The 14,958-nt window shown below is 31.9% G+C and overlaps 1 protein-coding gene across 1 annotated transcript; it reads left to right on the top strand.

Annotated features, from left to right (window-relative positions):
• Window positions 1-945: 945 nt before the first annotated feature.
• Window positions 946-3,372, top strand: LOC149550003 (putative B3 domain-containing protein Os03g0621600). Its single transcript, XM_089794999.1, has 4 exons — window positions 946-1,245; window positions 1,340-1,766; window positions 2,212-2,351; window positions 2,790-3,372. Exons 1-4 carry the CDS (start codon window positions 1,093-1,095, stop codon window positions 3,060-3,062), a joined length of 993 nt encoding a protein of 330 aa, XP_089651125.1. The 5' UTR covers window positions 946-1,092; the 3' UTR covers window positions 3,063-3,372.
• The last annotated feature ends 11,586 nt before the right edge of the window (window positions 3,373-14,958 follow it).

Raw genomic sequence — 14,958 nt, 5'->3', positions numbered from 1 at the left:
CATCAGAAAAATGTAATATGAGAAAACTTGGAGAAGCCATGGTAAAATGAAGACCTGGCGATGCATGAGGTAGGTGTTGTAGGCTGTGGGAATAACACATGGAATGCATGCAACTTTATTGTTGGCGGGTGTTGTAGGCTGTGGGAATAACATGTGGAATGCATGCAACTGTAATGTTAATTTCTCAAGCAAGAAAATAAAAAGACTACTAGGGAAAATCTTCCGAGCCAATAGAAATGGACAGAAATTAAGGAAATAATAATGAAAAATGGAAATGCAGCTATAGAGATGATTTTAATGGAATTGTTTTAAGGTTTTCCCCGATTCCCAAGATAGTGACTAATTGAAAAGTGCGGTGGAAACATTAGTCCCCGCCTATAGGCGGCAGGGACTAATAATTGAAAAAATATAAAAAATTAAATCAACAAGAACTAAAATAAAAGATCCTCTCCCCTAACCCATGAAGAAAAGATATTCCCAAAAAAAACATGTTCAAGCGAAAATGACTATTTGACAAACTAATTTCATTTCATTAACAGTTTATTTCTATTTAATAAATAAATTGAAAATTAAAAAACAATTGGCTTATAATTTTTAGTTTAACAAATTAAATTAAAATGTCTAATGTGCATCCCGCCATGGCAGTTGGACATGATCATGTCTGCCAACATGTCAAATCCGTACGCCGTCATGCGATTTCCCCGATAATAGATTTCTTCGTTTTTTATGCTTCCTTTCCGAGACATGATTCATTGGAATGCTACAGCTACAGAAGCCATGATTTGAATAAAACATATCGCTGCAGACACCATCATTTTTTCTCCACGCCTACTTCAACTGTGCATCCATCGATAACAAGTACCTCTCATTACTTCAATACAAAAACACAATCATACAGACTCAGGCTGATTATTAAATTTGGTGCTGGGATTTTCAAAATCCACGTGTCAATATATATTGATGTATGTAGGAATGGGACAGTTGTTGCAAATCACTGAACGTTCTCGAATCCACATGTATGAATTAGCAGCACAAAGACGTTTTGGTTCTACAAAGGTTTGATATTTTCTGGTTTTTCAATCTGGGTTTTCCATGGAGGATGAAGAAACAGGGGAGCTTTTTATACCATGCAGAGTATGCAGTCACAAGTGTTTTAAAAAACATGGCAGATATCATGATAAACAGTGCTTTGATGGGTCTGCCTCTTTCTTCAAAGTCATGCTCGGAGATTTTGCAGAGAGACTGGTAACATTTATACTTCAACATTTTGTTCATCTTTTGATACTCTGCTCTGTTTCAGAATTTGTAAAGAGAATTTGTGTGTTGTGTTTTATTGCAGCGCATTCCTCCTGCATTTGTTGCAGAGTTTATAAGAGACCAACATGAACAAATGGTGTTGCAAGGCCCAAATGGGCAGGAATGGGAAGTGGAATTAATGGGTACAAACAATAAACTGCAATTTGGGCATGGTTGGGAAAAATTTGTCAATTTTTATGGCTTACAGTTGGGTGATTTTGTTGTGTTCAAGTACATATCTAACTCTCATTTCAAGGTTCAGATATTTGGAAGATCTGGGTGTGTGAAAAATACGAGCGCAGAAAACAAACATTGGCCAGATCAGAGACGCCATTCTACCAAAATGTGCAGTTTGAAGCAACGAATGAGAAATAATTTGATGACTGGTTTCGTTTATGATGATGAAAGCAGCGATGAAGCTGAAGCAGTGGCTGAAAATCAAAGGAGGAAAAGGAAATCTTGTTTCTTTGGTAAGCAAATGTTTTGTCCAGCAGCGTAGGTCATATTTAATTGTGTAGTTACAGGGATTATATTAACTTTCAAAGTAAGCATTCTAGTCTAATTCTTAAGGGCCCGTTTGTTTGCTGGAATTAACCTGGAATAAGGAAATGGGAATAGGAAAATCGGAATAATCTATTCCAATTTTGGTCCAATGCAAGAATAAATCTAATTCCTAGAAAAACTTGGAATTCGATTTATTCTCATTTTGGACCAAAATTGGAATAGATTTATTCCGATTTTCCTATTCCCGTTTCCTTATTCCAGGTTAACAGGAAAGTTAAAAACTTTTTCTGCAGGCATTTCATTCATCCTGCAAGAACCCTGGCTATTTTTTTTCTTGTCTCATATACACATGACAATTGGGTCTGCTTTTTCTTTCAAATTGGGGACTAACAAAGTTAAATTTTGTTGCAGGTAATTCATCCCAGGACCCTGGACATGATTTCTCCTCTGAGAAGCAAATGACAGCGAGGGCTGTTTCTTCTTTCAAATCTGATAAGCCTTTTTGTTTGCTGGTTATTAAAGCATGGAATGTAAAGCCACCATACCTGCTAGTAAGATAAATTCTTTGTTTTCTTTCCTTCTTTTCTCAGTCTTTTTCTTGAAATTAATGAAAGGGTCCCAGTAAGGGTCGAAGTTCTTTTTGTGATTTAAGTTTCTGATTTGGACTGTTTTATTTTTCTCATCAACATTTCATCAAATTATATAAACACAGAAGCTCAAATTATATAAACATAGACTTTCACAGATAATAAATGACTTTTAATTACTCATTGAGCTTATGGATGGATCTTTGACATCTAATGCCAAATTTTTAACTACTTATTGAACTCAAGGGTAGATCTTTGAAATTCTATGCCTGATTCATAAATAGACATGGATGGATCTTGAACATCTAATATTATGAACATTTGTATCTGTGTTAATAATAATTTATTACATAGCTATATCCAGGGCTTTATTGGGTTGACGTAACTTAGTTTGGATTGCAGAGATTGCCAAGAATTTGCAAAAATGAAGGAAAACAGCTTCAACTGCCAAGGGGAAATAGGGAGGTAGTTCTTTTGAATGGAGAATGTAAGGAATGGAAGGTTCAGTGTCTTATTAAGGAGAACAGGCATATGTTAAGTGGCGGGTGGAGACGGTTTCTAAGTGTTAATAATATAAAGGAAGGGGATACTTGTATCTTTGAGCAGCTGAACAACAGTTTGAACAAATTTATGTTCAGAGTTCATATCTTCCCAGGAAGGCTGAAAAGCTTGTAGATTTCTCAATAAGATCTATTCCTCAAATAGGAAGCATTGTCACAATTTTGAAAAAGGGAAGAAACATCAAATTGAATGAAAGGCAGGTTAAAGATGATATAGGTTATACCAGAAAGAAGTTCTATTAACTTTTTGATAGTCAACTTTGGTCAACTTTGTTTTGAATGTAAGGCAGGTTAAAGATGAATGGTTATATCGGAAAGTAGTTCTATGAACTTTTTGATGGTCAACTTTGGTCAACTTTGTTTACAAGACTTTTATGTAATGTATGGAACTGTTTCTTTGTATGGGAACCATTTCTTTTTTGTTATTAGTATGTATATTTTGTTTTGGATATACGGATAAGTTAGATCATTAATTTTTTAATTTTCATGTGTATTTCTTTAACTAATCTGTCTTAAAATGCGTGAGAAAAATGGTTAATCTAATAATATTATATTAGGTAAATTTTCATTATATTATTTTAATTTTGTGATTGGAGGGAGCTATTCTACCAACCTTACCTTTTATTGATTAATATATTTTCTTAAAATTGTAGGCATTTGCAGATGACCTTTAGGAAACTACTCAAATTTATCTCAAATTTATCTTTTATGTTTCCACACTTGACATACATACATGTTGGGATAGGTGGAAAATAGTGACTGAGAGCAAGGTAGCATCCCTAAATAGTGTCGTAAGGCACTATGGCTCATTTTATTGAGAGGAGATGTGGGCATCCCTAAATAGTGTCTTAAGGCGCTATGGCTCATTTTATTGAGAGGAGATGTGGGCATCCCTAAATAGTGTCTTAAGGCGCTGTGGCTCATTTTATTGAGAGGAGATGTGGCGAACTTATAAGAAAGAGGAGTCAAATGAGGTAGAGGCAGAGAAGAGGCATGGTGCATGTAGTATGGTAAGAGCAATGCAATCCAATCTCATGAAAATATATATTTTAATAGCTTATATGCAAATATATTTGATAATTTATTTTATTATTATAATATAAGTAGGAAAATGTAATTTAGGACAGATGGTATTTTAAAATATAAAATCAAATTCCATAACCTTCACCTAATTATAATTCAGTTATAAAATCAAAATAGACTTCCATTAAAACATAAGTTTTATCAGATTCTATATCACAAATATACAAGTAGAGCGCATATAAAGCATTTTTTTCGTTCTTTTCAGGAGGCGAATTCTTTGACACGATGCCTCATAAATATTTTGTAGCATGGGCTGCAAGATTGGCGAATATGTGCGAATCAGGTTTTAGTTTTATTGAAATTTTTTACAATTTTTTAATAAAAAAAGGCGTACTTAAGCAATCATTGCGAGCTTTGGTGAAACAATTTTCTCAAAATTAAAGTTAATTTTTTCTGAAATATTTTATATAGACTGTAGAATATTCAGCCTAGGCGGGTTGATTGTATTCTATATCTTTTCTTTGGAGCATTGTCTTCAAATTTGTCTTGGCCTTGAATCAACATAAATGACGAGAATATCGATAATGAAACATAATAAGTGGCATTCATTGCTTGTTGCACAAAACTTTGAATAGGATTTTCAGCTTTGATTGTGAATAGGAAACAATTTTCTTATAATAATATTAGGCATGATTTTCATTTGAAGGAAATTAGGGTTCATAAAATATTAATATGAACATGAATACAAATGGTCAACACTTTATAGTATTGAAGAATGAGACATGTTGCTAGCATGGGCTAAAACGTTAGGTATATATAGGTAGCTTGTTGGTGGTTGAGACAACACGGTAGTCCAACTGCAACCAAAATGGACTAAAGCAAAATGTGATTGATATTAATAACATTCAAAGTATTGCTTTCTTTTCATAAACAATACAAAATTTGACTCAAAGCATCGCTTTCTTGTCATGATTTTTTTTTAACAAATTATCATTGAGAACTGTCTCTTTCATAAACAAAGAAGTTTCATATCAGAAAAGATTGCTTTCTTGTTTTGTCCAATATTTCAGCTTCACGTGTCCTCTCAATTTCATTCTTTCATTGAGCATTTATATTTATGTTTTGTGTTGTTAAGATAGGTAAGAAACAAAATTAAAAAATTTAAAAATGTTGTCATTTCTATATTCAAAATATTCTTCCCTTGAATTTTCCAAAGTTTTCTCATGCATCTTCAGGAAAATTGGACAATTCAAACAATATAACTATCCATTAGGTTTTTCACATACTGATTTAGTTTTACTTTGACAAGAAAAAGAAAAACTTTTCCACCACGAAATCACATAGATTAGACAAAATTCTAAACATTAGGTTAAAACTATTTTAAATATCATTTTAATTGTAAAGTTGCAGGATTTGATTTTTATTTTATTTGTTGATTTTTCATAGAAATAGCTTTAGATTTTATAGAAATGAAATGTATATGGATATTAAAATTACATTCTAGATATAATTTGACTTTTCATAGAGATAACTTTAGATTTTATAGAAAATGAAATGTATATGGATATTAAAACTAAATTCTAGATATAATTCAATTTTATTTTTAATATAAGTGTAATCTTTTTATTCTAACATTCATGTTTTCTGTGCAATTTATTACAAATTTTACAACTAAACTAAATTTCATTCATTTTATATTTGTAAGATTTATGAAAATATATGCAAATTATTTCAAATTATAAAATGAATCTATATTTTATTTTTGGTAATTTTAAGATTTATAAAAATTGCCAATTAATTTTAAACTTATATAAACAAACTATTCAATTTTTTTTTTTTAAAGTCATTTTCCTTCTCCTCTAGTCTCTAAATGTTATGCATCATAATGAATAAATGCCTTGCAATTAAGTTGTCCTTATAAAACCTATTTTAAAATAATTGAAATTTATATCTAAACTAAACCATTGATTATAATAGAATGCCCATTTGTAATCATAATTTTGGGTTAGAGATTGGTGCTAGCATGCATTTTCTTTCTTTGACTATATATTTCTTTAGGCCTTTATTGTTTTTGTCTAAGTCTAGTAATTGTTATTTTTGACTACTTGTCACCTTTGATGAGTTTTTACATATATCATTTTAAAGAGGCATTCTACATTTTTTCTAAAGAAAGGGTTATGTGATGTAGTGCCCAACTTTCACTTCCTAAGATCCCCAACCATTCTAGCTCTATGGAAGAACACTGTTATCCATGCAAGTAGAACTAAATACTACCCTACAATGGTTTCCCCATGGTCTACCTATATACACCAAGCCTGGCCATTGAGGCTCTTCTTCACATTTTTGTTGTAAGGGTGCAACTCCTTTAGCTATGGATTGGATAGTTCAATTCTGTAAGAATTTGTCTTAGGGAAAAATCACCCAAGATTAAGGAACTCAAGCATAAGCACAGAATAGACTAATAAAATATGATCAAAATAACAATATCAAATTGAATTGATGTGTTGTTATGTGTACATACACACTAGGAGTGTCTATATATAAAGGCCTTTAAGATGCATCTAGAATGTCTAGGAGTTAGTGAAGAGATAAGCTCAACAACTAAGTACATGTCCACTAGAAGTGGATTATCCTCCATTGTGCATGAATGTACATGCAACAATGAGAGGATAAGATGTATCTCATATAGAGATGTTGTAGACATCATGCGCTTAAATTAGATGCTAACTCCTATGTTGTAGACACCATGTGCATAAAAGAGTTGCTAACTGCTATGTTGTCAATAAGACAACTCATATGAGCATGCATACTCCTAGGTGTCAAACTAATAAATAATAGAATAATGCATTAACCTAAGCAAACTTAAGTAAAGTGTAAATAGTAAATACTTATTTACACCAACACCCCCCCACCTCTCCTTAAGTGTAACTTAGGGGAATGCACTTAAGCTCACAAAAGCTAGGATGAAAATGCATGATGGGTCTTGGTTACTAGGCCATGTTAGGTACCCATGTACAAAAGACAATGAAATCTCTCATAAAGTAGAGAAAGAGGGAAAACCTCATGGGAAAAACCCTCCCCCAAAAAGAGAGATGAAAAAGCAAGATGCATGGATGGATGGAGTAATCAAGACCCCCCCATTATGACATACATCATGTATATACAATAGAGAAGTATGAGAAGGAAAAAACCCCATAAGAGAAAAAAGTCCCCTCCATAGGAGAGAAGAAGAAAGGAGACAAGGTAGTCCCCCCCAAATGAAGAATGTCGATCAGTGATAGCTGCTCCAATGTAGAAGCTGATCCATGATTGCTGAATAATGTTCCTCCCCTTAGGAAGAAATAATGTCTACAGTACATATGAGATGCTTCCCCAATGTGTAGAAAGAATCCCAAAGATGAATGGTGTCTCTAATACCTACTCAACTATCCATGCGTCGATACTGACAGTCGCTCCTTCCAACACTACTGAAAAGAACAAGTGTAGATCTAGCAAGGATGGATGTAGAACATTTCCCAAAGAACCAACTATCTCCTCGAATGACAAAGAGACCTCCTGCAACTGTTGTACATAAGAATCCACAATCATATCAACTTGGTAAGACTGATCATGTAGAGAATGGACAAGAGGATCAGAGTGTTCCCTCGCAACAATTGAAGAATGATCTTCTTCATCAAAGAGAAGATGTATATCATCAATGATGTCTCCCAAATCTGCTATGTGGGACTCCACAAACAAACCTAAAATATATGTCATGAAGTCATCCCCTGATGCTGGAGCTGGAAAACAAGGTGTACCCAACTGTACTAAATTACATGGACCTATCATTGTAGCAATATATGCATGTGAAATGTGCTGATGATGTGACCTTGTTCTGTATCTTTCAATAGGATCCCCCATAAGAGAGAAGAAGAAAGGAGACAAGGTAGCCCCCCCCCCCCCCCCACAAATTAAGAATGTCAATCAATGATAGCTACTCTAATGTAGAAGTTGATCCATGACTATTGAATAATGTTCCTCCCCTTAGGAAGAAACAATGTCTGAGGTACTTATGAGATGCTTCCCCAATGTGTAGAAAGAACCTTGAAGATGAATACTTGTCAATCAACTTGTGCAGTAACATCAGTGGATTTTGTAATTGTACCATCAACATATAGATTTAAAAGTTTTTTCATTAGTCTACTGCATACAATATCTTTCCATGTAGTATAATTATGTGAAGTTAGAAGTGGAGTTTTAGGTGAACCCATGATGCAAAAGAAAGAGCACAATAGAGAAAGAGAGACACAAGAACACAAGACACCCCCCCATTCACTCAATCAAAGAACCCCTCCAAAAATGACGCTTTTGGCACTTTACATGTGGTGCATTCACAATAGGCCACTTGTCAAAATGTAAAAAAGTGGACTTCTAATTTTTTTGTTTACAATCTCATTTTGGAGTTCAAATCTGGTACTTAGAAATGTGGCTCAAATGTACAACAATTTTAAAGTATCATCAAAGAAAGTGACATTTTTGTCCACGCAAGCTTATAATCTGATTGCATATCTGGAAAGCAGACAAAGAATTATGCACTTTCAAAAAAATAAAATTGGAACCTGAATATGTGTCTGGATGAGCCCATACTAAGCATTTGAAGTTGCAAAGATTAGAATTTGTGATTTCCAAAACAATTCAGGAACAAAGATCTCAAACATCCTACACCAATGTGTAGATCACAAAATTCTATCCCAAAACAAAAAAAATTGCTTGAAAAAAGGAGTCTGTATAAGGGAGATATCATTGTTTGAAAATCACCTCTGTAGTTATTTTTCTTGAATCACTGTCGTCGCACCTCCGAAAATCAAATGACTCTAGATTTCACCTTAGATGTCCAATTTTGATGAAACAAGAGTCAATTTGGAGGTTTTTTGACCTTCTAAATTGGACGCCAATATTTGATTTGCACTAGCAAGCTCTAATCTTCACCTATTACAAAAAATCTCTATTATTGACCTGATGGCCAAAAATTTTCCAAAAAATAATGCAGATCTGACAAAATTGAAGAGATGTAGATGAAAACAAATGCAGATCTAAAAATTAAATGTATAGATTTGAAATGATCATAACAATTTCGCAAATTGGGCCTTTGCATGCCAGTTTTCAAAAAAAATTGCCTCAATTTTGACTATAGCCTAGGGTAGGCAAAATTATAGTCAAAATTCACTAAATTGATGTCCTGGATGCAATGGTGAGGTCCACTTTGGCTCTAGACACTCCCAATGTCTGCGACACTCTGAATCTAAATCAAGGTCCTATGAGAGGTGAAGCAAGAAAATGGTCTCCAATGGTTATGTGAAGATAAACTTTCTCTGCTTTGATACCATGTCGGAGTTTTCCTTAGGGCTTTATCACCCAAGATCAAGGAACTCAAGCACAAGCACATAATAGACCAATAAAGTATGATCAAAGTAACAATATCAAATTGAACTGATGTGTTATTATGTGTACATACACACTAGGAGTTCCTGTATATAAAGGCCTCTAAGATGCATCTAGAATGCATAGGAGTTAGTGAAGAGATAAGGTCAACAACTAAGTACACATCCACTAGAAGTGGATTATCCTCCATTGTGCATGAATGTATGTGCAACAATGAGAGGATAAGGTGTATCTCATATAGAGATGTTGTAGACATCATGTGCTTAAATTAGATGCTAACTCCTATGTTGTAGACAACATGTGCATAGAAGAGTTGCTAACTCCTGTGTTGTTAACAAGACAACTCATATGAGTACACATACTCCTAGGTGTCAAACTAATAAATAATAAAGTAATGCATTAACGTAAGTAAACTTAAGTGAAGTGTAAATAGTAAATACTTATTTACACCAACAAATTCCTACTATAAGGAAAACTCATTTAAAGTGTTGATCAAGATCCAAATAACATTGTGTCAATTCAGTACTAGACATTGAATCTAAATTAGACTCGAAGTAATTTTTACAATCCATTAGATTTAGTGAATGAGTTTTTGACTTAAAGTCTTTATACTTTTATTCCTATATATTTAAAATCTCATTGAGTTATCCATCATAATGAAGGGGAAATTAAATTTCCTCTTCCTAATGATGGTTTATTAAGTGTGAGCATAAATATTGAACAAATAAATACACAAACTTAGCCACTAAATTATAATTGATTTATCAATGTATTGGTTTAGTATCAAATCCAAGTTGGAGATTCCAAAGAGAAACCTTTCATAACCAAGGGTTTTCTTGTAATACCAGAAATTAATTTTCATCATTTTCAACACAAATAATGAGCCCACACATTCAAATCTTCAAATTATCAAACTGAGTGGGTATTCATCACTAAGATTTTGAGAATTTAAGGCAATTCATTATATCATGATTGTAACGTTTGGTTTTAGAAATTTGTCTCCTATATATATTTGATAATAATAAATAAAGGTTAGCTATGAAGTTTTATAATAGCCTTTGGTTTCAATTGCTATTATTTTTTAATTCAATTGTGTAACTTTTTTTTGCATCAATGCTTTAGATCACACTCTATGATCTATCATTAGGATGAGTCAAAAGAGCATAAGGAGTAAGTGAATAATGACATATCATTCACTTGCTTCTTATGTTTTGTGTGATCTGAAATGTTGATGCAAAAAGGTTACACAATTGAATCCTAAAATAATAGCAATTGATTTCATGGATTGTTCTACTTACTCTTAGCATTTGGTTTGATAAGAAACCTTTAAGTACTTGATTCCTTTTTTTCCTACTTTTTTTTTCCCTTTTCTTCGGATAAATTTTTTTAAAAATGAAATAAAATATTCCCTCAATTACCCTTCTAAAGAGGGAGGAGCATTGGTCTCTTCTTTTTATAATAATTTTTAAAATTTATTTCTCCATTTCTGCAAACCTTACCTTTTTTTGGGATCACACTATTCTTTTCATTTTTGATACAAGAACAACTCAAATATTTTTTCAAGTCGGTTTACATTACTACATGGTTTTCATTAAAACTTTTTGGTTCTAGTATTTTTTTTCGATCGTGTAGAATTATTTTACACTAAATCATCAATTAATTGAATTTCAACAATCTTCTTTTATCCCAAGCAAGAGACACCCATCTAGAACTATAAAAGTGAATTCCTACATCAATAACTCTTTATCTTGCATAGATTAATAACTATAAAAATGAAGTTCCATACCAAGAATTTAATTTGATTTGAATTATGAATTTGTTAGAAATTGATACATGATTTTAATATGGTTTTAAAAATTTATATTTTGAATTTCATTTGATTATGAAAAAGGTCTTTAATTATTCATTTTAAATTTAGAAATTTATTAATGAAATTAAAGAATATATGTTTCATTTTTAAAAAAATAGTTGAAATTATTAGTCAAATACATTTCTTACAAGAAAACGATAACATATTGACGAAATAATTGTTGCCTTTGGTAACAAAAAAGGTAGTAGTCAAGAAAAAATAGATAGAAGATTGAAGAAAGCATCATCTCCTTTTTTTTTCTTTTTTTCTTTTTAACTTTTTTTTTTGAAATTAGACTTATTATATTCCCCTAACAATCCACTCAAGTTCTTTAACTTAACTCTCAAAATCTTGAAACCAATAATATTATTTTTATTGTAAACATTTTAACGTTGTATCTAATATTTTTCTACAACAATAGTTTAAATGGTAGTATGATTGTTGTTAACACATTGTACAACTCTTCTTAAAGAGTTACAATTTTTAATTTTGTATTGATCCATTTACCTATAGTAGTTGGTTGGCATAAGGCAAATTGTATTCCATTGTTGTCATCCTTTGGAGGTATTTAGAATTTTCATTTTAGACATTTTGGTCAAAATCAAAATCTTAAAAGAGGAAAATCATTTAGTTAGGTTGTGCTAACTTTAGAAAATCTACAAAGAGCCCCCAATTTTGTATATTGTGATTAACCACTTTAGTAATGTCTTAGATGAGTTTGGGATTATTGGGGGATAAGGAAGAATTCTAGCAATGGGTATGACATGGATCCTACATATATAAAAAGGAAATGATTAAATAAGTTAAGAAAATAGTTTTTTTTCCTCCACTTTCTTTCTAGAATTTATATTATGGTCTCCATCTTCTTTAGATTCCCTTAGACATTGCCATAGTCTATCTTATAATTTCCCCTTTTCATCACAAAACTTACAATTACAAACTTAGAGGGTGTATATAAGGGAGCTCCTCCTTTTCCACTCATTTTCTCTTACAAGTTCCAATCCTTTGACCCCTCTCTCCTAAAACATGAAATTAGATTGTCAATAAACTTTTCATTTCACTCTCTCTTTGTCCCTATCTCATGATTACACTTTTAGGGTTACAAATTTCATACTATGAGGTCCAAAACTATAATCTATGGAGTATACTAAATTATTCCATTTATTATTTTTTATTTGTGAAAATGATGGGGAATTATATAGGGTTTATTAGTCTTTAGCTTGGTTTATTTTATTTATTTGAAAATTTTGGTTCTACTTGGTGTGATGTGTGAACATAGATGATTTTCAAATTTGGGGATGAATTATCATGTACCAAGACCACTTGGTATTACGATTTAGTGAGATATTTAGTAGTGATGCTTCGAAGGACTCTTAGATTTTGTTATTGTAGAAGGGTTCCTTTAACTATGTATGTATGTACTATTTGAAGATGTGTAGGGTAATTTTACGAATGATTATCACAATCAGGGTAAATCTAGGCACCTCAATTGAGTAATAATCTAACGAGTAGCACTCAACCCTGGCCGTAATGCCTTGCCAAGGGATCCAAAAGAATTAACCTAATGTTTTATTAAGTTTGCAAATATTTTCTTTTAAAAAAACAAAGAATAACATACACATCAATCATAAAGTAGTAGAAGCAATAACTTACAGTCATACATAAGCAAACATAACAAGTTACATTCCTTAAGGATCCCAAGACGTTGAATCACATTTAAATTTAATTAATACTAAGTCTAACAATTACCACATCCACATGAAGGAATAATTAAAAGTCCAAAGTCCATTTAAAGAATATACATTTGTTCCAAAAGCCACTTGGCAATAAAATTTAGAATGCTCAATAATCCACTATACATGGCACAAGGTATGAAAGGCTAAAAGAATATACATTTATAAAAATAGATTGCATCATCCCTCTCAGATTCATGAAACAAAGTACAATACAATAAGTGAAACCATCCATAAAAAAAAAAAAAAACAACTAACCATCATAAAGATACAACCATCTATCATAATGCACAAGGATAGAATGAAAGGAAATGCAGATAAAGAAACTCTAGCTATGGTATCAACAGATGGATCTCAATGGTAAGAGTAAAAAGAGTTACCACCCAACTACATGGTAACCCAAAAAGGCCCACTCCCACCATGCTGAGGAGATAGTTTCAAGTCCCAAATAGGATATCAATTCAAAAATCAAAGGTAATCTCTAAGTCTAAGAAACCCTAAAAGCAATCTAACTCAAAGGTTCCAAGACAAATCAACATCTAGATCCAAAGGAAATTAAAGACATGTAGGAAACCTACTATGTAAGTGGGCAAGTGTCATCACATGAATCAATGCTAGAGTTACCTTAGCAGACTCTCAATACTCCGACCCCCTAATGATCCCTATGCGGTACTAGTATCCTCTCGTACTAACAAGGCATACTAACTATGCATGGTCGCAACCAAGCATTCTCTCTGCTCCCATCCTAGTCTGTACTAGCACTCGAGGCATGGGTGAGAACATACAAGGACTCTTATTAGGTTCATTTTACTCTCATTTAGTGTCACATTTTCACTTATTAAACAACTTACAATGGGTTACCTTGGTAGCCACTTAGGGCCTCGACCTCCATTGCAAGCCAATTCTCGACATTACATATAGATAACCTACTCTAAGCTCATGAAATCACAAATCAAAGAATCATAGTAAATCACTTTAGTCCTATGCAAGTGACTGGAAAGCATCAAAGATAAATAATAATACCCATTAGTTCTCAATGAACAACCAAAAAGTATCCCAAAATATTGATTGGACTCAAAATGGTTAAGTCAATCAAGTCATAACGTTCATCCCATTATCCCATAATAACACTAAAAACAATAACCAACAATATAAAAAAACTCATCAAAGAGCATACCCACATTACCATGGTTTAGTTTTACAAGATCTGGATCAATTCATCACAACATCAAAATCATATAACTCCCAAGCCTCTGGTAGACATCCTAAAACTGATCAATACTATAGTCAACCCAAATCCAAAACATAGACAACATACAAATAATATAATGTAGGTTTCATAGTTTAGTTTGATTTTGAAAACCTATAGTTGAGTTAAAATGTAAGGTTTCAGTTTTTGTTTCAATGTACATTTCAAGTAAAAAGATTCTCAGTTTACCCTACAAGTTAACCTATTCATTAATTTGAATAAAATATAGAATTACCCCATCATATATTAAGTCAAATTCCTAATATACTTAAAGGACGATTATTTATTCATTTATATTATTAAAATAATATCTATTGATCTTCCAATAAAACTTATTCTCAATTTTATTAAAGTCAATATTATTGTTATTAAAATGGATTTTTTTATATATAATTAGTAATTAATTTATTTAAAGTTAATTAATTAAGATAAATTAATAATGGAAGTTATTTAATTAAGTTATACATTTATTTACTTATTATAATACTAATTTTAATAAAATCATAGATTATTTTTATTTAAAAAAATTGACAAGTATTATGTTAATAATTTAAATAAGTGGTTATCCTTAGAATATTTTAGGAAATTGACTTAAAATATAATGGGGGTAATTCTATAGTTGATTCGAATAAATGAATGTGTTAACTTGTAGGGTAAACTGAGAATCTCTATTACTTGAAACTTACATTGAATGAAAAATTGAAACCTTACATTTAACTCATCATTATGTTTTCAA

The sequence above is a fragment of the Cupressus sempervirens genome, chromosome 7 (assembly GCF_028749045.1).
Source record: "Cupressus sempervirens isolate cs-2001-9-10 chromosome 7, ASM2874904v1, whole genome shotgun sequence".
Taxonomy (NCBI): Eukaryota; Viridiplantae; Streptophyta; class Pinopsida; order Cupressales; family Cupressaceae; genus Cupressus; species Cupressus sempervirens.
Note: the sequence above shows the minus strand (reverse complement) of the source record. Positions and strands in the feature narration are given on the sequence as shown.

Bases quoted from the DNA above. Each gene is read 5' to 3' on its own strand.
- LOC149550003 (XM_089794999.1), top strand. From the start codon at position 1,093: ATGGAGGATGAAGAAACAGGGGAGCTTTTTATACCATGCAGAGTATGC. The intron at 1,246-1,339 runs GTAACATTTATA...GTTTTATTGCAG, and splicing joins GAGATTTTGCAGAGAGACTG to CGCATTCCTCCTGCATTTGT. The intron at 1,767-2,211 runs GTAAGCAAATGT...ATTTTGTTGCAG, and splicing joins AAGGAAATCTTGTTTCTTTG to GTAATTCATCCCAGGACCCT.